Raw genomic sequence first — 25,732 nt, 5'->3', positions numbered from 1 at the left:
AGTTGACACGCAGAAACCGGAAATGACGTCTCTAAACACAGCGTTATGGTTGCCGTGTTCACGCAGTGCTGTCGGAAAGTGCAGTAAAACCTCCTGCTTTTAGGTTTTAATCCGTGATAAATGGATCTTACAACAGAAGTACATTCCTAATAAAGTAAGCAGTTTTTACATTTTTAAATGTATTAATAGTGTTGACTTGTGTTATTTATGCAGCTTGCTTTTAGAGTATTAGTTTGCTGTCTTTAAGAAGTAGCTAGCAGATTAGCTAACCGAGTTAGCGTTACTTTATGCTTAAAAATAACATCAGCAGAATATAATTATGAAATAAACTAAAAGTGCTATTATTATAAACAATTCAATATGTTTGCTTGATTTAGAAGTTACGCTTTAAATATTATTATCTACAAATGTTATTATGTCTGAATAATCTTTATTTATTACTGCACGTGACAACATGGCAGATTATTATTATTAATACAGTGATTAATGATGATAATAATAATGACAGTTTCATCATCTCTGAATGAATCTGATCAGATTTAGATCGGATTTAACAGGAAATATACAGTAGGAACAAAAAAAAAAAAAACAATAGATTTTAGCACATAGTTTTGTTTATGCTGCCAAATCAGAATATTCAGGGATTTTTAATTTAATTCAATTTGATAAAAATTTTATTACTACTTCTGGTGAAAATATTCGTGTCCTTCCATAGGAGTTTCTTGTTTAATTCTAACCATCAAACCACTGTTTTTATTATTATTATTATTATTATTATTATTATTATTATTATTATTATTGTTGTTGTTGTATTATCAACAGGTACTTTAACTTTAATGAACTTTTTTGTCCTTTTAAAAAATTTTGTCTTTCATTGGGGAAACCATGATCTTTAGACATTTTAAAAACTTTTTTTTTTAAATTGAAAACTCAAAGTTTTCCATTTTTTCAAATTTTAACCCTTAGTTATTCGTCAAGTTTTATTATTTATTTGTGTTTTATTTTCCAGCAGGTAAGGATGATCCGCAGGTCGAGGATCAGCGTGCGTCCCAACGTGAAGCCGACGGGCCGAGCTGCAGCGACGTCTCGAGAAACTCCTCAGGGGACTGAGACGCCCGCTGACCTCAGTAATGATGCAGGGGTTAAAGCTGGAGGTCAGGAGGTCGTCGCAGAAGTCAAAGCTGCTTCTACTGTCCCGGCCACGGAGACGAACGACAACGCAGAAAGCCAGAGCGGTGATGTAACCAGCCAATCAGATCTCAGTGTGACCACAGCGTGAGTTATTACTGTTAATACTGCACCACTTTTTCACACACACTCATTTATTACACTAAATAAATACACGTAAATGAGTGATCATTACATGATGACATCATTCAAGTCACTAGTTTTAATAGAATTTACAGTATAATGATATCCATTGTAATGTACATCACATGATTCAGGGATTTTTCTTTGTTAATAACTGATTAAGAAAAATTCAGAAAAGTCAAAATTAGTTTTTTTAGCTTAATTTATAAAAGGTTTTAAAAAAATTAGGGGCTTTTATTGGGGAAGCATCTATGTTTTTAGATTTTTTTTTTTTTTTTTAAAGGTTTAGGTTAACTCTTTTCATCACAAGATGTGTGTGTTGTCTTTATTTATTTATTTGTTTATTTTAAAGGGACGTGGCGGGCCAAAGTGCATCCACCAGCTCTTTGTCCACGAGGAGAAAGCGCTTTAGTGTCCTGCCCAACCTCAGCAAACCCAGAAGTACTCCAGCCTCCACCCTCACCTCCTCTAAACTCCCTAAAACTCCTGTTAGACCTGATTCTACCCCTGAAATACCCCCCGCCTCCACCCTCACCTCCTCTGATGTTTCCGAATCACCTGAAAAACATGAATCGACTCAGGAATCTGCACCAGAACCACTTCCTGTCTCCACCAAATCATTTCGATCTCCTGCCCCCAAACTGCCCTCTTCATCCGTCCACAACGCTTCAAGAGCCTCTAGATTTCCCACTAAAGCTGTAATCACCACAGAACTTACCCCTGATAAAGACTTATCTACCCCAGAATCTGCCCCAGAGCTGCCCCCTGCTGCACTCGCCCCATCAGATGGCAAATCAAAGCGGAGAAAACCCAAACCTGTAACTCCATCTCAGGACAACGTAGAGACACCATCAGTCAGACTGGACGAAGTTGAGTCCCAGTCAGCCAATCAGAATGCAGCAGCGCATCCTGATTCTTGCCCCAGTGAAGAAGTTCACTCTGATCCAGCGTCGGTTTCCGAGTCGCAGAACGAACCAGTCGTCCCGGATGGAAGTGACCTCAGCTCTCCAGGGAAAAGTAAGAAACCACAGCAACACGTCCCTCTGGCCCTGAGGACCCTGAACGACCCAGTGGATCGTCTCAGATTAGCGCGAGCCAGAAAACTCCGAGAGCTTCTCAAGAAGGAGATGAATAAAGAAAAAGTAAGTGCTCTTCTGTCTTGCAGTCTCTACCTCGATTTTGCATTACGGTTTGTTGAGTCATTTGGCTGAAATTGAGATTTCACGACTTTATCATCATCAGTCAGTGGATTCTCTTATTACACTATTTCATAACGAATATTTAATTTAATCTAATTTTTAGAAAGTTATCCCCATTTGTGCTTTTTTTTTTCAGCAGAAGGAGAAGCACCAGAGACCACAGACTGGAATGAGCGAGCGCAAAAAAACAAAAGATCACACCAAAATGACCATGAGAGAGCTCATCTACTACCTACCGTCTACTAACCCGATGAAGTAAGAGCTCTGTGGCTGACAGAGGCCACGCCCCCTTCACTCTGTCTGACAGACACACAGGCCACGCCCCCTTCACTGTGACTGACAGAGACACAGGCCACGCCCCCTTCACTGTGACTCACAGACACACAGGCCACGCCTCCTTCACTGTGACTGACACACAGGCCACACCTCCTTCATAAAGACTGACAGAGACAGAGGCCACGCCTCCTTCACTGTGATTGACAGTCACAGAGGCCACGCCTCCTTCATTATAGCTGATAAGCACAACAGCCACGCCTCTTTACACTCTTACACTCTTCTGTTTTTTCTGCCTCAGCTGTTTTATTTTCTAAGTTCCAGCTCTCGTGGTTTGCAGGTCGTACACTGAGGAGGAGCAGAGAGCTGAGACGGATTTCCCTTCTTCTCCAAAAGCAGCGTAAGAGTTTCTGAGCAGTATCTCATACTGAGCCCTAATATCTTTCTGTTTTATTGTGTATATTTTTATTCTCTAGCCTGGTTACACTATGTGTCTTGTTTCTGTCCAATCAGAGCTCAGAGCTTGAGGATTAAAGATTCTCACACAGTATCTGACATCAGAGCAAATATCTGAACATAGATCATAATTTTGATTTGACCTTTTTTTTTCCAGTCCAGCTGTCCAGACAGCGACAGAACAGAACGCAGCAGAAGAGGAGGAGGAGGAGCGAGGAGGAGAGGAGGAAGAACCGATGCTGGCTCCGAGAGTGAAGGTGGCCGAGGACGGATCTCTCATCATAGACGAGGAAAGGTAAGACGTTACAGAAACTGACTGTTTTACGTAAAGAATAAAACACTGTGTGTGGAGTTGTTAGAGGAAAATAATCAACAGGCTGATGTGATGAAGCGGAGTTCCTCTTACCACCACAAAGTGTTTTATTTCTCTTATACCACCGCAATTTGTCAACAGTTACAATTTGTAATTTATTAAAGAATATCATACTTTTTATCTGTTTATAGTTACGTTTAATGTTGTGGAACGTTCGTGAAACAAGTTAGTTCCTGTTCTCGCTTATGCTATAGCAGCTAGAAACACTCCTTCCCTCACCAGCCTCTCTTTTTTCTCTGTCTTGAAGAAACGCAGCTTGTCATGTTACCAAAAAAACCGCAAAGAAGCGTAAACTCTTCTGTCCTGAAGATGTCAGAAAAATAAAGTTACATCTTTACCTCTGACTTTTACAAAGTGCTGACACTGGAGACTCCTTCCAGTCTTGTCACAGAAAACTTTATCGCCCAATATCAGTGATTTTTTTTAAAAATCCGTTTCTGTGGAGCAATAAGAGGAATGAGCTGTTGCTATAGAAACGATAACGTATCAGAACGAGCGTGTTAATATAAACTGCGCTACTGTCAGAGCTGCTGTTATAGGAAGTTAATCAACACCTTCTGACCAATCACAATCCAGAATTCAACAATGTTTCTGATAAGAAAAGCACTATTAATATTTTAATTAATGTGTGTTTTGTGGTTGTGTAGTTTAACCGTACAGGTGCAGAGGATGAAGGGACCGAATCCGGTGGAGGAGAGAGATCCGATATTCGAGCGCGGATCCACCACCACCTACTCCAGCTTTAGGAAAGGCACTTACACGAAACCCTGGTCCAACCGAGGTGTGAACATAAACATCGTCGGGACACATTTATCATGCAGGACGTCTATAATCAAGTCATTTTCTCTCTTTGTCTGTATGTTTTTTATTTTTTTCTTTTCCAGAGACGGACATGTTTTTCTTGGCCATTAGCATGGTGGGGACGGACTTCTCCATGATCGGACAGCTGTTTCCTCATCGAGCTCGAATAGAGATTAAGGTATAAATAAAAACGGAGTGACTGATCATTTTGCTCTACAAACAGTTTGGACTGCAGGTTCAGTAGAGGTTCGATATCTCCTTCGTTGTTATGGAATGATTTGAGTTATTTATTTTCTTTTTCCGGTCTAGTCCTGTTATTAATGCGCCATAAAAGTAGTTAGTGAGTGCTAGATGAGGAATCGGATCAACAGTTTTCTTTTAAAAGCGGTGAAAAAGCTATTGGAAGCTGTTTATACGTGTAAATAAAAGAATAAAACATAAGTAAAAGAATAAAACACTCAACAGCAGGGTGATGTTACTGTTACCACACCGAATTTGATTATTTTTCTGTAACAGCACGTCCCCATGTGTTTTATTCTGCTTATACCACATTAAAATTCTATCAATTACATTTCTTTTTAATAATTACAGAATGACACATATGTTTTATCTATTTATCGTTACACTTAGTGTTGTGTAATGCCCTCAAAACACGTTTGTTATCAGAGATTATTACTGCACCTGATGTAAGTTGTTTTTTTCTTTTCCTCTTTCAGAATAAGTTTAAAAAGGAGGAAAGAGCAAACTCCTGGAGAATAGACAAAGCGTTCAGTAAGTGCTCAGCACACAAATGCTTTTTTATCACCTGCGTCTTCTCTCTGATTGGCTGTTGATTATATATAATCCTATAGCACATCCTGGACTCTACCAGTTCCCCTAATGTTTTTCTTCATTGCTCACTTTCGCTTTTCTTCATGTTGCCACTTTACTGTGTTAATGTTTTAAATGTGACGCCTCAGAGACATCAACACATCGAAGGATAAATCTGTTCACACATGAGCTTTCTCAGTAATTTCCTAGGTCTCGATAATTCTAGGTCTCTTCTTGGTCTACTGTCACCTGAATTTTCCTGGAACTTTGACTTGATGTGACTTTAGAGGAAACTCTGAAACACTGTGACGTGTATTTACGATTATAATAAAAGGCTGTTTGATTTCAGAGGAGAAACGACGCTTGGATCTCGATTTCTTCAACAAGCTGCTGGAACAGATCCTCAAAGACGAGGAAGAGAAACGCAAGAAAAAGAAACACGCCTCCCAGATGGCCAAGATTCCCCGTCGGAGACCAGGAGGCGAGTTGGATGTTTTTCTCCCGTTTTTCCTCCTTCTTGCCTTATAATCCACTTTCTCGGGTTTGTTCTGAGAGTCCGTGTCTCTCACTACAGAGAGGAAGAGAAAGATCTATTCTTCAGACTCGGAGGAGGACGAAAGCTCGAGCAGCGACGCCATGGAGGGAGAGAAGGAGAACGAGAGTGTGTGTAATGATGCAGGGAGCAGCGCTACTCCGAAGAGGAAGAGAGCAGGAGCGTCACAGAAGAGAAGTAAACACGCAAACCAGTCAGGTGTGAGAGTTTATAAAGAGTTTATAACATTGTATTTACATATACATTCATTATTATAACATATTAATACACATGTATTGTCAGCGTCAGTCATAATGTCACATTTTTTAATCTACCTATCTGTCTCATTAGGGCCTTTCGCACTGCGGGAACCTTTTCATAGTACCTGAACTAAATGTGGAACTACCCACTTTTTGGCGTTTTCGCACCTCCGGAACTGGGTGTGATTTTAGTACCGACTGCCTTTTTCGAGAACCAAATGAGCTCCTACTCAGGAGCAGGGTCTAACCAGCACAACTGGTACTATCCGTGACGTAAGTAGACATCGATTGGCCAAACGTGTATGAAAACACCCTCACCCGCCATGATTTAAAACGCCGTGTAAACATACTGTAGCGTCGACTTATTTCGCTTTACGTATACATGGACATTCCATGTCCATTACTGTGAAACCCGCGAGACACGACAAAAACACAGCTCCGATCACAGCGTCGTCCATCCTCCGGTTCTTTACGTTGTTGTTCTTTGTTTCCGTTGTTGAACGCCGCGCACAAATGACGTCGCTGTCGACCGGCTTACGTCACTTCCTAGTGCCCACTGTGAATGCAACCGGTGTGAATGGGTGTGAATGCAACCCTTTAAACGGTACTGGGAAATAGTACTTTAGTACTGTAAATTTAGTTCTGGGACTAAAGCGGTGCGAAAGGCCCTATTCTCTGTATCTCTGTTACTATTTGTCCGTCTGTCTGACTGTTTGTCTGTCTCTCTGTCTGTCTGTATCTCATTCTCTATATCTCTGTCCCTGTCTGTCTGTCTATATCTCATTCTTCATATCTCAGTTCCTCGCTGTCTGGTCATCTTTATCTCATTCTTTATTTTGGAGTCCCTATCTGTTTGTCTGTTTGTCTGTCTGTCTGTCTGTCTTTCATGCTCTACATATCAATCACTATTTGTTTGTTTGTACCTGTCCTCCTGTCTATCCATCTCCCTGTATATATTTCTATATTTATATCTATTTCTATATCTCAATTTCTCTCTGTCCGTTTGACTATAAACAGTATGTCTGTCTATCTGTCTATTTCTCTGTCTATCTGTCATTTTCTGTGCCTCAAATTCTATACCTGTCTGTCCAACCATCTATACAGTACATCTATCCATAAGTATGTCTCTCCATATGTCTGTCTCTCTACCTGTCTGTAAGTGCGAAGCCGAAAGTTGATGTCTCATTTTTTTCCCCGTCTCTCATTTACACTCTTTCCTGGACCTGGTGTTCTGTTGCCATCAGACGTTTATATCAGTAATCATCAGTGAGATCCGTTTGTAACGTGTCTGTTTGGTTATCTTTAGCTGAACAGGAAGCAGAGGAAGAAGCTGAGAGACGCGCTAATGAAGAGTCGTCACCTGTTCATGAGTAAGAATACTTCCACCTGTACACTCATACCTGCAGTGCGCACTAACAAACACTTTATTAAATTCCATTTTATTTACGCACATAACTGTGTTGTTGTTCTTCTAACAGGACAACACTAAAAATAAGATGAAATGCATGTGTCCGGCGTTTCTAAAGGCTGTGCTGTGGTTGGTGATGTTATGGATGTGGCTGTGTGTTCAGGTTGGACTCTGTGGAAGAAGAAACTGAGAGCTTTGGTGTGAAACCGGTGCGGAGGTGGAGGAACAGAGGTCCTGTGGTGCAGAGAAAAGCTCAGGACACACACACCTCAGCCAGGGAAGACGGCGCCAAGGAGTCAGCCTCAAATGTACTGTTTCATCCATCTTTATCTTTTATACACTGTAGTTCATATTACACTGCAACATTTTAAGTTTAATCGTGATCGTAGCTGTGCTCGATCATCAATAATTCAGTTAATCTTGGATGGTTGGACAGACCAGTAGGTGGGTGGACGAGTGGATGGATGGGTAGATTGCTGGATGGATGGATGGATGGATGGATGGATGGGTGGGTGGATAGATAGATAAACAAACTTTTAATGGATGGATAAATGGATGGATGGATGGATTGACAGACCGATGGATAGATTGGTAGATATGTACGTTGATGGATGGGTGAATGGATGAATGGTTAGGGTGATGGATGGATGGATGGTTGCATGGATGTGGATGGATGAATAGATGGGCAGATCAGTATATGAGTGGGTAAATGGTAGACTGATGGATGGATAGATGGTAAGAGGATGGATAGATGGATAAATGGGCTGATGGATAGATGGATGGGTAGAACTATGGATGGATAGATGGGTATATTTACTGATAAATGGATGGGTAGATGGATAGATGGGTAAACTGATTGATTGATGGGTAGTTTAATGGATGGATGGATGGACAGATGGATGGATGGACGGACGGACGGACGGATGTTAGAGTTTTAAATCAGAATTATTTATTTATTTTGAACCCACACTTAATTCAGAATTCTACAGCCTCAGTGCAAGAGAAGAAGAGACACTCTTCTGATGTCATTTCCTGTGGGTTGCAGGACTCGGAGAACGAGGAGGAGCCTGATCTGACCGCCATTCAGGAGAACATTCTCAACAAGCCGACGAGGTACATTACCCACAATGCAACAGTGCACAAATGTGTCAAATATACAATCAAGTCTATTTTACTAGACGATTAAAAATGGAACTTTTCTCGTTGCTGTTGTGTGAACGCTCTCAGGTCGGGCCGGATCCCTAAACTCTCTCAGCACATGATCCGTGCAGCAGCAGATGAAGAGGATGATGAGGAAGAGGAGCAGCTTCCACCTCCCCCTCTTCCTCCTGATGCTCGGCCTCGGGGCTCTCAGGCTAAACGGGGCAGATGGCGCGCCCCTCGCAGGGGCAAATCCAGACTGCTGACCCTACGTGCCTCGGCTACTGAGGAAGAAGAGGATGAAGAGGAGGATTATGGTACAAATCAGGAGGAAGAAAACTATTCCTTGAATGCGGAGGAGGAAAACCAGGCCTTCGTTCCGATGGGGCTACGCTCTGTGACGACGGTCCAGTCTGAGGTGGAGGAAACCATGGAGGAGGTGTGTGTGTGTGTGTATGTGTGTGTGTGTGTGTGTGTGTGTGTGTGTGTGTGTGTGTTTCTGGACATTAACCCTTTTTACTTTTTGCCACACCATTCCATGCAAATTCCTAACTCATATTCACAGTTTTATTCATTTTTATTAAACGTGTTGGGGAAAGTAGGCATGTGCAGATAATCATTTACAATTAAATAATACGTTATCAGGCTAGTTAGCAAACAAAATTCTTTTCCTCGTTCCTCATAATATCAGCACATGCCTAATAATCAGTGTGTGAATTTATAAAGTAGATCATTGTAAATTTCTTCGATCATGCATATTTATGTTGGAACCATGCATATTTATTACTGCATGCTTTGCCCATCACTCTCCTCCTCTCCTCTCCTTCTCTCCTCCTCTCCTCTCCTCTCCTCTCCTCTCCATGGCCCATCAGCTGGACATCTCAGTAAACGTTCCTGACGTCCTGGGAATTTCCCAGAATGCCGTGTGCCCTGAGTCGTCCTGTGAGAGGGCGCTGGCCCCCATGGGCTCAGTGCCCTGCGAGCATCAGCTCGACCTGCTCGTTGTAAGTGTCTGAAAATGAAAACCTTCATGACTGATGATTAGGTACGGTACAGCCTTACTTGACAAGCCTAGTATAATAAAAGCGATTTTATAACCCGAATAGCTTCGGTTCTAACATCTGCTCTGTTTTGAAGTCGTCAAATCCTGATATTTGCATTCCTGTGAGCACATCACAAGCGAGAAAACCTCGAAAGCTACTTTATGTTTGTATCCGAAATATTTTTTCTGTTGTTGGTGTTCAGCCTGTTCTTTATTATCTTACAATCACGCTAATAACCAGTATTTATTTCGCATTTAATATTCTAGGGTGTGATTGAGTTCCTGGCTCCGGACCACATGGAAGGTAATCTGAAGTTCACTTTTTAATGTTTCTGTAAAGTGTGTGCGTGTGTATGTTTTTACTGTGTAAAACTTCTTCAACTGTTCTTTTTATTTCAGTCTGTGCTCTAACGAAAGATTTTGTTTTTCAGTGTCTGAAGAAGCAGCGAGGACTCTCCTGACCATCGGACATTCTGCTCACGTGACCCAAACTGAAGAACTGTCCAGTACAGGCAAGAACGCTTTAATCACCTGACCTTTAAAAGTTTGATTCAGTCACGATGTTCCATAGACCAAGTGAAGGAGGCGTGGCCTCTGTTGCCTATCAGTTGCAGTGAAGGAGGCGTGGCCTTTGTGCCTGTTAGTCCCAGTGGGAAAAGGCGTCATATTAAGTAGGCGTGGCCTCTGTCCCTATCAGTCACAGTGATGAAGAGTTTCTCCTGTGAGCCTGAAATACATAAACCCTAGCTCAGTAGTGCTTTACATTAAAGGGGGCGTGGCCTCTCATTCCTTAATCAAATACGTTTTTAAAATGTAATGAGTACTGACACGGTAGTGGATTAGATTATATCATTTAGAAAACAGCCCCAAATTGTACCGTATTGAAATGTATTTATGTCACTGCATTAAATGTATGTTAAATACATTGTATTGTTGATCAAGATTTGCATAATGCCACTTTACATCATCTCATTTTTCTCAGTTAAAACTAATGACAACAACGTCTGCTTTTTTCCCCAGGTGATGTCATCATTGTCGAAGAGTCATCGAGCCAAGTCCATGAAGGAGTTCTCGTGGAAACGATGGATCAATCTGAGACCAGGGTTGAAACCTGTGACGTGGTGACCTCTGACCCTTCTTCTAGCATTACCTTACAAACTGATCCAGTTAGTACCGTCAGTACGGGAGATAAAACTTTAACACCAACTCCTCCGCAGGACTCCGCCTCTACGGCAGAGCCGGGTAGCTCTCCGGAAAGTAAAGTTCTGTCTAACGAAATCCAACCAGAGACCTCAAACGTCATCGTTCCAGAACCAGCAGCTTCAAAGACACGAAGGAACCGTCTGCCCAAACCCAAACCCAACTTGAGCAGAGCGTCCAGAACCGTGCAAAAGGAGCCTGCAGAAGCAGTCACCACTACTGCAGAAACGATCAACGCTCCAGTAAAGGCTCATGTAGAAGCAAAAACAGTGGAGTCCCAAACATCAACAGCGAAAGACTTCATTCCTAAACCAGCCTCTCAGCCAGAACCTGAGGAACAGAACGCAGAAATTTGTGAAGAAAGAGAAAATGACAGAACTGAAGGATGTAGCTCTGTCCTGTCGCTAGAGAAAAAGATGGAGGATGAAGTTTCGGGAAAAACAACATGTGTAGAGGATGAGAGAAAAGAAGAAACACAGCAAACACACAAGTAGAAAAGATCTTCATTTTATTTTAGCTTTTCATCACGGCTTTGATTGTAAAATGGATCAATAATTTAATTTAATATTTTTACTATGTTGAACATTTCCACAAAAAAAAAGTCAACAGAAAAAGGTGCAGAAGCAGCTATAATTCGACCCTTATTAAGAAATCCATACTCTATTCACATGTATATAGGACACACCCCCAAATTCACAAGCCCCGCCCTCTTTCCCCTGGGAAACTAGTGTTGCAACATGGCCTGCATTTGCATACTGGAATCTGATTGGCTGTTATATTTTGTGAAACAGTAATACCAACATGCACACTTGAATGAATTCCCCAGAAGTGTCTAAATCCTAAAACAAGTTTTTATAAAGTTTAGAGTGATACTAACAATTAAAAAAATACATTAATTTAAAAAAAAAAGATCATAAAATAAAAATAAATACTTCAAAAATTTCAACACTTGCCACATATCTCCTTTAACTAGTGAAAGTAAAAATTTGTCATATGATCAGCATAAAGTAGACCCTTATATAAAAATGTTTTGTTTTTCATTCCTTTTAGGTTAAAAACTATAACATTAGTGCGTGTGTGTATGTGTGTGTGTGTGTGTGTGTTTTGCAGTGAGTCTAAATCGCGTTCTTCGGGTTCTGAGTGCTCTGTGAAACCCTCTCAGTCGGTCAGAAGATGTCGAGGACCCAAACCCAAACCTAACCTGGTGCGGAGCGTCAGAACCACACACGCCGTCACGGACATCCAGCAGAACCAAGCAGCAGGTGAGGAGATGAAATGTTAAGAGGAAAACATCTAAAACATGACTAATGTGGTAGAAGTGTGCAGTAAAGTGTAATGAAGTGTCCAGTAAAAATGTGCAGTGTGTAAAAATGGCAGGACGCGATCCAGTCTTACTCTTCATCACCAGACCTGAGTGAAGTGAATTATTTCTCTGTTTTTTTTCTTTACAGTTCCTGATGAGAAACAAGCTGCTGCAATCATTTCTACTGACGTTCAGCAGCCAGACGAGGGCGCTCACGTCATCCCAGAGCCAGAAAGAGAAACTCCAAACGATCCTGTAACGGTAAAACACTGATTTAACTCTGCAGCAGAAAAGGAATTCAGCATTTATTGTTGTTACTGTTAATATTTATATCCTAGCATTGTTGTGTATTTTATATGATATGCAGGAGATTCCTGATGCTAATCCTGAGGAACTTCCTAGATCTGTGTGTGAATCTTCAACTTCTGATGAGCCGGTGTTTATTCTCTCTCTCACTGAGGTCCTGCCTACTCTCACAGAAGGGGCGGGGCTTGTAACTGAGCCTCTCGCACTTCCTGCAACATCAGGATTGCTCTCTGAGCCAATCAGGTGAGTCCTGAACGCGCTATATCAACATGAACAGCAACACACACTGCAGTAAAGCTCTGACCACAGGGTTCTCTTCTCAAAAGATCTCTCCTCACCTCTCCTCACCTCTCCTCTCCTCTTCTTCAGTGCCATTGAAAATGCCACTGCTGATGTGGGAGGTACCGGTCCAGCTGGAGATCAGGTCTTCTCTCAGCTCCTCCCTGATGTATTGATTCCCGTCTCAGAAGAGCAAGAGACTGAGAACAGAGAAAATGAAACAAGCCGAGGAAAGGAGGAGGAAAGCTCGAGCCGAATCAGAAGAAGAGAACATTCTCCTTTAACTCAGAACGTGAGGACATGTTGCTTGTTTCCCAAATTCAGACTTGAGCATCATGGAAAATGCTAATGGAAAGCTGCTGGTGTTTATGGCATTTAAGATGTTTTCAGATGATGGCAGAAGAAACCTCATCCGAAGAGCGCCAGTCCAACGTCTGTTCAGTGTTATGTCAGAAAAACTTTCTGGACTGAATCTGTTCCTCTATAGTTATGACTAGACTTAATATCTTTATCGACATGGTCTTAAATATGATAATTAAAAAGTATCTAATGTTTCTTTTTACTGTTTCTCTTTCCAGATTACTGCTCCAGAGGGACCTGATGAACCAGCTGGTGAGTCATTTTAGCTTTAACTCTTAAATTCTGCCAACATTTTTACTGCACTGCAGTAAAACGTACAAAACCAGCACATCAGATTTGGAAAATCATTTGGAACATTACACCTAAAACATTCACGATAAAATGTTTCAGGAAATTTCAGAAAATTTAAGGTGCTTTAGCGTTAAGTATGTAATGTTCTAACACACCTATTGCACCACAGCGCTGCTGAATTCTGGATTCTGATTGGTCAGAAGGTGTTGATTAATTTTCTGTAACAGAACCTCTGACAATAGTGCAGGTTTATATTAATGCACTCGTTCTATAACATTATCGTTTCTATGGTAACGGCTCATGTACGGCGGATGCATGTAATCGTTGATATGGTCAAGTTTTGTCTTTGTAATATTTCTGGAAGGAGTCTCCAGTGTCAGTGCTTTGTAATAGTCAGAGGTAAAGCTGTAACTTTAGGTTTTCTGACATCTTCAGGACAGAGGAGTTTACGCTTTGGGGTTCTTCAATAACATGAGAGGTTGCAGCTTTTTTTGTCTTATTAGCGTTAACTGAAACTTGGTGTTGGTAGTACCAAGTTTCTGACTATATAAATTTATGTCAGTGGATATTATCAGTCATTTTTAGCATCTAAAATCAATATCGGTGACCATTTTCATCTGCATGAGCCGTAATTTACAACCCTTAGTACTTTTATCTAATCATTTATTTCTGTTTCTCTGTTTTCTCTTATTTATCAAGAGGAAAAATAAGTCATGGGACAAAAAAAGCAAACGCATGGGCTCTGCTTTACTGGTGTTTTTTTTTTTTTTTTCGTTATGTAATAGCTTCAGAAATGTACAATGTAAGGCTAAATTGGTGCTGTAGCAATAATGTGTCTGTGTAATATAATGGCAGTAATGTTTTTAACTGTGTTTCTCATGTATTTTACTTACTCCTGTGTTATTAAAATCATTTTTGTCTAGTGGAACCATCAGCATCAAGCCGTAAGGCTGAGGAGAACACTGAGGAGAACGTTGACCTTTCTGCTAAGAGGAGAAAACTTCCAGAAAGAGGCAGAAGAGGTGTGGGATAGAAATGGGGCACATTTTCAAATTTTAACCTTTAGCTCCTATACACTCAGCCCATCTCTGGATATGTTGTCATTTCTAAAATTGTTTTTATCTACGTTCATTTCCTGTTTTTAGCAAAACTGCAGATCAAACCCAACCCAGTTCAGAGAAAAACCTGTCGTGACCTTCCGCCTTCGGACGAGACAAGATCTGCAGATGCTTCCTCATGTGAGATGATGTTAGAAGAAACAGAACCACGACAGATGTCATTAGAGATAGTTTCTTCATTGGCCTCAACAGAAGCAGCTTCCTCATCAGCCGTTTTGGATAAAGAAGAAGCAGCTTCATCATCAGCCATTTTGGATAAAGAACCAGGAGCTTCATCATCAGCCATTTTGGATAAAGAAGCAGCAGCTTCATCATCAGCCATTTTGGATAAAGAAGAAGCAGCTTCATCATCAGCCATTTTGGATAAAGAACCAGGAGCTTCATCATCAGCCATTTTGGATAAAGAAGCAGCAGCTTCATCATCAGCCATTTTGGATAAAGAAGAAGCAGCTTCATCATCAGCCATTTTGAATAAAGAACCAGGAGCTTCATCATCAGCCATTTTGGATAAAGAAGAAGCATCTTCATCATCAGCCATTTTGGATAAAGAAGAAGCAGCTTCATCATCAGCCATTTTGGATAAAGAAGAAGCAGCTTCATCATCAGCCATTTTGGATAAAGAAGAAGCAGCTTCACCAGCAGACATTTTGGATAAAGAAGAAGCAGCTTCATCAGCAGACATTTTAGATAAAGAAGAAGCAGCTTCATCATCAGCCATTTTGGATAAAGAAGCAGCTTCATCATCAGACATTTTGTTTAAAAACAGCAAAACTTCCACTGCTTCGAGTCCTGTAATCTCACCTCCACCTGTCAGGACAGAGACTCCGCCCCCTCAGGCTGCGTCTTCTTCTTCTTCTTCTGCTTCTGCTTCTTCCCAAGGCGTTGTTGGAAACATCGACCTTCCAGGGACTGACCCTGTGGAGCCTAGTGCCAGTGGGGTGGGGGCGGGGTCACAACCTGTCAATCAAATCACACCCCTGGCTTCACCCAGGCCTCTGACGAGGTGAGTGGGCGTGGCCTGAACTTAGCTCGCTGTTTCAGTTATGTGTTATGTGATAGCTAGAAGCAAGCTAGAAAATGTGATAAAGCTCTTAAACAGCAGCTGAGACCCAACTGAGGATTGTTGTAATGGGTGTGGCTTAATATTCTAATGAGCACACTCGATTGACAGCCCTCAGTGCAAGATTCAGAATCAAAGAATCAGGATTGTTTATCCTCCACATACCAACCCACAGTTACGTAGAAGCTACGCTCACTAGGCTCTGTTACTCGTTAGGTTAGCTTTCACGTGTTAGGTTATTTTTTCCTTGCTAGGTTAGCTTTCTCTCACTAGGTTAGCTTTAGTTTAGCGATTACTTTAGTTTGGCGATTACTTGTTAAAGATTCTTAAAGCTTCGGGAGGAATTTAGCCCCACCCACTTTACATTATGGGTGAAGATTGTCCAACATTTTGGGGTTAAATTAAATTAGGAAGTGAATTAAATCTAATTTACTAATCCATTTATTAGGATTCTTGCTAACTTATTTTGATAAACAGTATTTGTATAAAAAAAAGAAACAGTAGTGCGGCTTTATTTTAGACAAAATGTGAAGGCGTTTTTTTTTAAATAGGATCTTGTGAAAGTTGTGAAATAGTTGTGATGTGAAAGTGTGATATCACTGCTGATGTTTCTCGTCCTCTGTAGACCTGGTAGGAGACCTAAAGGCTTCCTGTCCTTCATGTCCAGTACAAGCACACAGAGACCCTCAGAGTCCACTCGGGCTCCTCAAAAACCCGCCGTCATCACGTCTCGTACAGAGCGGAGACGAGCCGCACCGAGCACCTCCGCTCCGACTCCGCCTTCAGCTCCGCCTCCAACTCCACCTCCACACGTAAACACCACATACACAGCATTTCTTTCATTCCTTTTTTTATTCTCTCAATGAACTTTTCCATTGACTACAGCTCTGTGGCTCTGTGGCGCTCGTTCTGATATGTTATTGTTTATTGCTGTGGTATAAGAGGAATAAAACCCTTCAGCACAGTAACAGTAACTTCACTTCATCCCACCACCGTGCTGTTGATTATTTTACTATAACAGCACCACACACAGCGTTTTATTCCTTACTTATGCAACGTAGCATAGTAAACTGTGCGGTGAATATTTATGTATTGAATATTTATTACACCTAGATGCTTAACTTTGTATTATATCTTTTATTTTTAATCTTTTTTTCCCCCTTGCCTGTGGTTATCAGGTGAGCTCACACACGCAGGCCGAGACGTCGAGCGTGAACCCGAGCGCAGCAGAAGGAGACGAAGAGCCTACGAGTGTCGCAGCGTACTTCTTCAACGACATCTTCACCGTAGTGGACGAACAGGAGGAGCTCGACTGAGGACATGGACGGGCCAGGGACTATTAGCTAGGAATTAGCGTGTACTTGCTAGCATTTACTCGTTAGTGGCATTAGCGTATTTACTGTAACACAGATGAAGAGCGTCGCACTGTCAGTCAGGGAAAAACACACTCTACACACTTTTATCCTAATATTTTTTACAGTTAAATTACGTAAAGCTGAGTGATCACATGATCAGTGCAACACCAATCAATGTGTAATTTGGTGTTTAGGGGATTTTCTTTGTCCTCTTTATTCATTTTACCTCAAAAGTCTACAAAAGCCTGAAGTTTGTCCTCTTATTTCAGCAGATTGCATTTCGTTTTTAAGTTTCTTACATGGTTTTGAGTGCTGCAGAGTTTTTCGTAATCATATCGTAATTAAAGCACAAATATTTAATCTTCTTTACTTCCGAGTCTGTAATTATGACCCTGAACTTCATTATTGCAGTTTCATTACCCACAATGCCTGTCAGCCTGAATCACCTTCTGTCTTATCGTCTGTATAATTTTCGTATCTCTGTATGATTTGTGGGTGTGGCCTATTCCACTTCTTCTTTTTTGTGTGGCGAATATTCCCGAATAGGAAATAGGAAAGACGGGAGAGATGGTTTCTATAGTATGGCAGGCGCTCCACAAATTCCGACTTGTGATGTCATAACGGCTTCCTCAGCCGACCAATCAGCTCTATCAGCTCGTTTCACATTTCTTTCTTTTTTCTCCCTCCTTCCTTCCTTATTTTCTTTCTTTTTTCTTTCTTTTTTCCTTCCTTCCATCCATCTTGTCTTACTTTCATTCTTCCCCCTTTCTTTTGCTTTTATTTTATAGAGATACTATACTTATTTTATAGAGAATTCTAGGGAGTTAACCGGAGCCATTGATTATGACTTGGTGCTTTATTGCATGGTTAATTATTTATATTACAGCCATCGCCATGTTGCTTTGTTGGAATTGTGGGTAAATTTTGGGCGCGTACACAGGAAATGAAGGTCCCTGATGCTCTGTTACTTCTTAGTTTTAACACCGAGATCATTCTCCTCAGGAACCCGTGATGTTCTTGATGTACGCTGTGCTTTCTCTTAGCTTTGTTATTTTTGTGATTTTGTTATCTTTTTTTTTTTAACTACAGTTGCTGTACCTCTGCCATGCTCGACACGTCTGGTGTAAATATTTGTCATTATCAGTGATATGCCACATTTCCTGCTTTCTGTCTGTACAGTATACGATGGTGTAGTTTATACTGTTCTACATTTACAGTGTTTTAAAATAAAACTCTGCTCTTGTTCCTGTTGTACACAAGTTTACACACATCATTTGTGAATTGCTGATTAACGCTGTCTGTAAATATGTTAATAAACTTTTTTAATGTGCTTTTATTTCATACAAATTCCTTTGTAATCATTTTATACGTTTGGATACACTCACAAATTTCATAGATTTCTTTCTTGGGACAGTATTTATGTCTCGTTAGACAAATATTAATACTTTTAAAAATGCAAACGTAACAGAACAAGTAAGTATGCAGGAATGATTCTGGCAGTTGGAGTGTTCACATGTTCTCTGTTCTCAAAACCATGAAAAAAAAAACATACTTCCCCGGGGTTTTCCAAAAGCATGATAGCAGAAAGATTGCTGAATGGTTGAATGAGAAACACGTTAAACACTCTCAGCATTACCTCTGACCCGGAGAGGAGAGGGAAAGGAAGACGTGATGGCGCTTTCACTGTGAGAAAAGAAGAAAGACTAGACAGCCTCTGAGCCACACACACATACCTCACACTCCTACTGTATAGTAGGAGTGTATGTGTGTGTGTGAAAGTGTAGGTATGTGTGAGGTGTGTGTGCAGTATTGAATTACTTCCCTCCAGGTGGTGAGCAGTAATGATCCTACAAGCAACACCTGTCTGAGATTAAACGTGTGAAAATCCTGAAGAACGGATGGTGCTTCTGCTAGAAGGACGACTCAAACTGAACAGTGGTTAAAATATGAAAATGAGGTTTATTTACAGTTTCATCATCTGCTTTGATGACACATTTATATTAAACTGAAATCCAGTTTTTATACACTGTATAATGTATATAATATAATTCCAGAGTATTATATATATATTCCCTGCAGGCATCGTTCCAGCCTTTCTGAACCTGAATGAACTTTCTTACATGATCTGACCACTGGAGGTCACTGTGTGTCTGAGGAACATCTCGTCACAGCTCCAGGGTTCCTGAGTCCATCATGAGCTCAGGTTAATGTTTGTGTTGAGTTACACATGTTCTCTCTGGGTCTGCATGTCCATCTCTGGGTTCTCCGGTTTGCTCCCCCCTCCCAAAAACATGCCGGTAGGTGAACTGGTGACTCTAAACTGCCCCCAGGTGTGAATGAGTGTGTGTGTGTGTGCAGGGTGTGTGTGTGCAGGGTCCCATTCAAAGTGGTGTTCTTGGGATTGACTCTGGGATTGATCCACCATGACACTGAGGAAGACAATGCACTTACTGAAGTTGAATGAATAAATTGATTGATTAGTTGTTTTTTTGTTTATTCTTTGACTGACTGACTGACTGACTGAATGGGTGGTTGGTTTCTTAATTGATTATTTGATTTGTTTGTTTGTTTGTTTGATTTATTCATTGACTGACTGACCGACTGAGTGTTTGTTTGTTTGTGATTGATTGATTGATTGATTAGTTAATTGATTCAATTGATTGAATGGTTTATTGGTTGGTTCATTGATTGATCATGACACTGAGGAGGATAATGTGCTTACTGAAGATGAAGGAATGACTTAATCAATTGGTTGATTTGTTCATTTGTTGATTTATTGATTGATTCATTGACTGAGTGATTAATTGATTGTTCTGTTTGTATGTTTGTTGATTGATTGATCTATTTACTGATTGATTAATTAATTGATTGATTGGTTTGTTGATTGATTATTGACTGTCCAATTAAATGGCTAGTTAATTGATTAATTGGTTGGTTTTTTCATTCATTCATTGGCTGTCTGACTGAGTGAAGAGTTGATTGATTGATTGATTGGTTCAGTTGTTTGACTGCCTGACTGACTGACTGACAGTCAGGTGAGGAGACTGGAGGTAGTGTTGGGGTGCCAAAACTACTTCTCAATAATGTTCTTGATTCTTCCTCAGTGTGTGACCTGGAAATTAATCAAACGTCCTCCATCGTTGAAGACGTGTCAGTCAAAGAGGCTTCAGAGCGACGAGACACACACCACTGATACGTCACGTTGCTTCAGTGGGCAGTGATTATTACTGGTTATTACTACTCATCACCTGGAGGGAAGTAATTCAACACTGGACACACACCTCACACACACCCTATACACACCTCACACACACCTCAGACTCCTACAGTACCAAAAATATGAGAAGTTGAGCGGCTCAGTCTCATCTCACTTCCTTATTCACAACCTTCAGCTGTTCCCTTTCATTCTGGATCAAAGGTCATGTGACATCAGCATGACCCACAATTTTGAAGGCATCTATTATCCGTGGTAAGAAACGATCCATCCACGTTATTTTAGTTTAGTTAGTTACTTTTTTTAGGGCTCTACATAGAACCTTTGAGGGTCCCTCCAAGGGACAAGCCAAAGAACCCTTAAGGGTTGTAGATTTAGTCTTTTGTTTAGATTACATCATACGTGACTCTTTTTTGGATCATTAAGAGCTCATTGTTTCTTTAAGGGCTTCTACGTCAAACCTTCTCTGAAGTAGGGTTCTGCGTAGAGCCTAGGAGTGTTCAGGAGTGGACAAGAAGATTTAATCTTTTGATTGGGTTACAGAAGGGTTTTTTTTTTTCAGATAGTTAAGAGCTTCTTAAAGGGCTATTACTTGGAACCATCTGTGATTAAACCCTCTGTTGGAGAGTTTTATGTAGAGTTCCTCCTAAGGGACAAGTCAAGGAACTCTTATAGGGTTCTAGATTCAATCTTTTGGTTGGGTTATGTGTTTTTTTTTTTTTTTTTTTTGGATGGTTAACAGTTCATCGTTTCTTAAAAGGCTTTTCCTTCTGATTAAAGTAATATAAGCGTAACATTTATTTTATTGTCACTTGTGAACAAAGAAGATAAGGAAAACCGTACACACTAAATAAAGTAAGGGTGTGCAAACTTTTTCACTCATTCACCTCAGTCAGAGTTCTGACTGATACATTTACAAGCGTAAGAAAATAAAGCTACTGCCCCAGACATTAAAGGGTTAAACCTTTTCGTTAGGTGTTTATAAGAATTTTATACTTGCAAGTTCTTGAAAAAAACAAAAAAACAAAAAGTGTGAGAACTGAAAGATGTGAATGAGCGAGGTGCGTAACAGACAGGAACAGAGGTCAATTAGGTTATGACAAAGATTATAATTTGCTAAACACCTAGGATGTTAATTATTAAATGTGTTAATCATTAAACGATGACGTCACATCACCACATGATACTATATTGCTGACGGTATCCATTTTATAAGCTAATAAGAAAAAAAAAACAGAGTATTTTTTGGTACAGCGCCCCCCTGTGGTGTGTGTGTGTGTGTGTGTGTGTGTGTGTTTATTAGGTTGGGGTCATTACACCTCTATGTGTGACCTAATAACCGAAGATTTCATTATCGTGCGTTTCTGCATGCTTATCGTAACACTGGCCAAATAACACTCAGGACATGTGGCAGGAAAGACTTTCTCAGCATTTTTTTTTCGCATAAATTAGCACAGCTACTTCTGATATATTTGAATTTATCCTGAATATCAAATTGTTTCAAAGCTTTATTTCAAAACACGTTCGCCATAAGCTCTAAGATAAGGACGTACAGAATGTACTTTTAAGGATTCCCTCAGGATCGGGCGTACGTCTGTCTCTACTGCACACTCCCAGAACATGGCGTAATTAACACACACCATAATTTATGTCATCCAGTAATTAACGTAATTATCTCAAACATTGAATCTGCTCAACAGTTACACATCTTTGCTCATAATAATTATTAATAATGATTATTATTATACTGCATTGCAGCTGCATACACACATCCACAAGGTTTAACTGGTAACATGCGTATGTGTGTGTGTGTGTGTGTGTGAGACAATGCCTATGGCAATGCTAGGTATGTTCATATCTCAGTGAGCACAGGTGAATTGTGGGATTGCGTGTAGGCCCTGGACTGGGTTCTCCAGTTTACAGGAAGGAAAATCAGAGATTTTTCACATGTAAACAACAATCATGCGGTATCGATTGCGTTTGTCATGTTGCCGGCGGTATTCAAAACTTGTTTTCATTACTATCATTGTAACTCTTTGATGTCTGCCGATATTTTACAGACTGGAGTTAACAAAGCACAACTTCTACAAATAAGGCTTATAAAATCAGAGTGCTACATTTCTGTCCAAGACGTTTTTCTCAGGGGTTCTTTGGATATTTATGGGTTCTTCTTTCTACCTTTTGATAAGGAATTATATTAAGTAAAATACCTGTAATGTGTTATTTAAGGCTTTCCCCAGAAGAACAAGCAAAGAGCTCTTTAAGAATTTTCCCATTTATAAAGTTCAGGACAGAAGAGTTTACGCTTTGTGGTTTCTCGGTAACATGATGGGCTGATTGTCTTATTAACTTCAAGAGAGAGATTAAAAGATATATGAGGGAAGACTGTTCATAGCTGCTATAACATAAATGACAACAGGAACTAACTTTTTTCAGGATGTTGCTTAACATTAAATGTAACTATTAATGGATTAAAAAATACAATACGTCGTTCGTTAATAAGTAAGTTAAATAAAACACTTCAAGACATGCTGTTACAGAAAATAAACAACGTCAGGGTGTAAACTAATTATCACTCATTATTTCGCTATAAGTGCACCACACACAGCGTTTTATTTCCTTATTTACAAGAGAGCAGATAAAAGTAGGAATCTTCACTGACAGCTTTTTAAGTGCTGCCAGTGAACACCTTATTTCACATGTTTTCAAAATGAGCCACTGCATTGCTCATGTTTTCAGAAAATGACGTTCCTGTGAAACAATGCAGGAATGTAAAGATTAATCATTGAAATCATTGATGTGTCAATGAATTTTTTTGTTTTTAAATGAAAAAAAAAAAAAAAAAAAAAGAATCATAAACTTGATATAGTATTGGATTACTCTAATTTTAACTTCGGTACTTTTTCTATCAATTCATTTAAATGTAAAATAAAAAGTCATGATGATTGTTGATTTGGTTTTTATACTGGACTCAGTGCAAACCCAGTTTTTATGTCCATTTGAATCCAACTGTTTTTTAATAAATCTTTTTTTTTTTTTTTTTAACATTTACTCAATACTAAATATTTTGCATCTACATTTTAAAATTATTTTGGGGGTGAAAAGTTTGGAAATAAAACAAAGCTTCAGGAAATAAATATAATGCAACATATTTGCATAGAAGTATGCTTAATATTTCAACAGTTGGTTATAAGGCGGAATTTATTTCTGTTTTGTTTTGTTTTTTTTTTATTTTGCATTAAGGGGTTATGAGAGTCAGATGTCCCCTGGGATAACTGACTATTTGATTTTGCAATTTAGCAGTAAGGACAGAGTCCATTTTTTAATTTTAAGTGCTTTTAGATTGGTGTTATTATGTTTTCTCAGAAACGAGACCACCTGCCCTCCTCATATCATCTGTAATAATAAAAATAATAATAAAAATAAATAATAATATGCTAGAATAAAATTAAACTCCATCATATTTGTGATTCTACATTGTTGCTGGTACTTTTTTCTCTTCTATTGCAATCTATTGTGGTCTGGAGCTGCTGGTGTATGTAACTGAACTCTGTGGGACGCGCACCAGTGATTGGGACCTCTGGTGTTCAAACAGTGCAATTGCATTAGATATATAAGTAATAGACTCTGATTTCCATGTTGTGAACCACTCACTCCATCAAGATGCATCATTACTCCCCAATTCAGTAGCATTATTTATTTTAGGCAGTTTGTGTTTTTGGACTAAATCTGATTTTATTTTTATTGCAGCTTAATAAAAAATGCAGCATAATAATATAATTATTTTACTATTATACACCGATCAGCCAGAACATTATGACCACTGACAGGTGAAGTGAATAATATTGATTACCTCGTTACAGTAGCACCTGTAAAGGTGAGGGATATATTAGGCAGCAAGTGACCAGTCGGTTCTCAAAGTTGATGTGTTGGAAGCAGGAAAAATGGGCAAGTGTAAGGATCAGAGAGACTCTGACAACGGCCAAATTGTGATGGTTAGACAACTGGGTCAGAACATCTTTAAAACAGCAGATGTTAGAACAGCAGGTGTTGTGTGGTGTTCCCGGTGTGCAGTGGATAGTACCTAACAAAAGTGGTCCAAGGAAGGACAACCAGTGAACTAGCGACAGGGTCATGGGCTCCCAAGGCGCGTGGGGAGTGAAGGCCCGTCTGGTCTGATCCCACAGAAGAGCTACTGTAGCACAAATTGCTGAAAAGTTAAAGCTGCTCTGATAGAAAGGAGTCAGAACACACAGTGCAGTGCAGCTTGCTGCGTATGGAGCTGCGTAGCTGCAGAGCGGTCAGAGAGCCCATGCTGACCCTGTCCACCACCCAAAGCTCCTACAATGGACATGTGAGCATCAGAACTGGACCATGGAGTAATGGAAGAAGGTGGCCTGGTCTGATGAACCACATTTTCTTTTACATCATGTGGAAGGCCGGGTGTGTGTGCATCGTTTACCTGGGGAAGAGACGGCACCAGGATGCACTATGGGAAGAAGGCGAGCTGGTGGAGACAGTGTGATGCTCTGGGCAATGTTCTGCTGGGAAACCTCGGGTCCTTGCATTAATGTGGATGCTATTTTGACACGTACCACCTGCCTAAATATTCCTGCAGACCAGGTTACACCCCTTCATGGCAATCGTATTCCCTAATGGCAGTGGCCTCTTTCAGCAGGATAATGCTCCCTGCCACACTGCAAAAATTGTTCAGGAATGGTTTGAAGAACATGACAAAGAGTTCAAGGTGTTGACTTGGCCTCCAAGTTCCCCAGATCTCAATCCAATCGAGCGTCTGTGGGACGTACTGGACAAACAAGTCCGATCCATGGAGGCCGCATCTCACAACTTACAGGACTTAAAGGATCTGCTGCTAACGTCTTGGTGCCAGAGACCACACACACCTTCAGGGATCCAGTGGAGTCCATGCCTCGACGGATCAGAGCTGTTTCGGCAGCAAAAGGGGGACCAACACAATATGAGGCAGGTGTCATAATGTTATGGCTGATTGGTGTAAGCCTGTACAAGTGTATCTCACGTTTGGGAAAAAACCACATTTGTTTCATGTTGTATGCAATAGAAGTGGTAAAGCCAGTTTAATACTGACTAAAAAAACTCTTCGTTATCAGTTTGCTATTTTTCCGTCACTGCCCAGATCTGACAGAAAGGAATGTTCAGCTTAAACTGGCTTTGCCACACAGATGTGATCACCTCGGATTCCCTCTCAACTGCTTTTGGACATGCTGCTTTCTAATTTGTTAGGGAGGCATTTGTTTATTATACCTTCTATTCAGACTTTGTTTTTCAAAGACTTCACATTCTGTATCGTAAGGACTACGCTACCTGTTAGCTATGCTTTTTTCTTTGGTTCTGACAGTTTGCAGTGAGACTGGTTTTTCTGCTCTTTTTTTCACTTTTTTCCTTCTGTTAGATAACACCAAATACTTCACATTTAAGAAACTGTAGATATGTGCTAAAGTGCAACAGATAGTAGACAAGGTGCTGTTTAGTCAAGCATATTTACAATGAACTAAGGTTTCAAATTATCGGGTTTAGCAGCCACATACTTTTCTCATCCAAAAAAGAAAAAAATCACCTTTATTAATTTCAAATTGCTTCAAAAGAATTTTTTATTAGTTTT

General features: G+C 40.2%; 1 protein-coding gene across 4 annotated transcripts; it reads left to right on the top strand.

Annotated features, from left to right (window-relative positions):
* The first annotated feature begins 10 nt into the window (after window positions 1–10).
* Window positions 11–18,213, top strand: zgc:162472 (uncharacterized protein LOC553495 homolog). Of its 4 annotated transcripts, none has more exons than XM_026928827.3 (28): window positions 11–154; window positions 1,010–1,275; window positions 1,664–2,453; window positions 2,650–2,765; window positions 3,124–3,183; window positions 3,397–3,534; window positions 4,260–4,393; window positions 4,497–4,591; window positions 5,130–5,184; window positions 5,573–5,704; window positions 5,798–5,974; window positions 7,322–7,385; window positions 7,587–7,731; window positions 8,469–8,536; window positions 8,651–9,002; window positions 9,436–9,567; window positions 9,873–9,909; window positions 10,037–10,117; window positions 10,626–11,295; window positions 11,916–12,067; window positions 12,257–12,369; window positions 12,476–12,657; window positions 12,784–12,985; window positions 13,272–13,305; window positions 14,268–14,366; window positions 14,490–15,465; window positions 16,148–16,334; window positions 16,701–18,213. In XM_026928827.3, exons 2-28 carry the CDS (start codon window positions 1,019–1,021, stop codon window positions 16,836–16,838), a joined length of 5,586 nt encoding a protein of 1,861 aa, XP_026784628.3. In that variant the 5' UTR covers window positions 11–154; window positions 1,010–1,018; the 3' UTR covers window positions 16,839–18,213. The 4 variants fall into 4 exon arrangements, with proteins under 4 accessions (XP_026784628.3, XP_026784629.3, XP_026784624.3 ...); XM_026928823.3 differs by having other exon boundaries at window positions 12–154; window positions 2,647–2,765; XM_026928825.3 differs by having other exon boundaries at window positions 39–154; window positions 1,013–1,275; window positions 2,647–2,765.
* Window positions 18,214–25,732: the final 7,519 nt, after the last annotated feature.

Source organism: Pangasianodon hypophthalmus, chromosome 15, assembly GCF_027358585.1.
Source record: "Pangasianodon hypophthalmus isolate fPanHyp1 chromosome 15, fPanHyp1.pri, whole genome shotgun sequence".
Lineage (NCBI taxonomy): Eukaryota > Metazoa > Chordata > Actinopteri > Siluriformes > Pangasiidae > Pangasianodon > Pangasianodon hypophthalmus.
The sequence above is the reverse complement of the archived record's forward strand: the minus strand, read 5'-3'. Positions and strand labels throughout refer to the sequence as shown.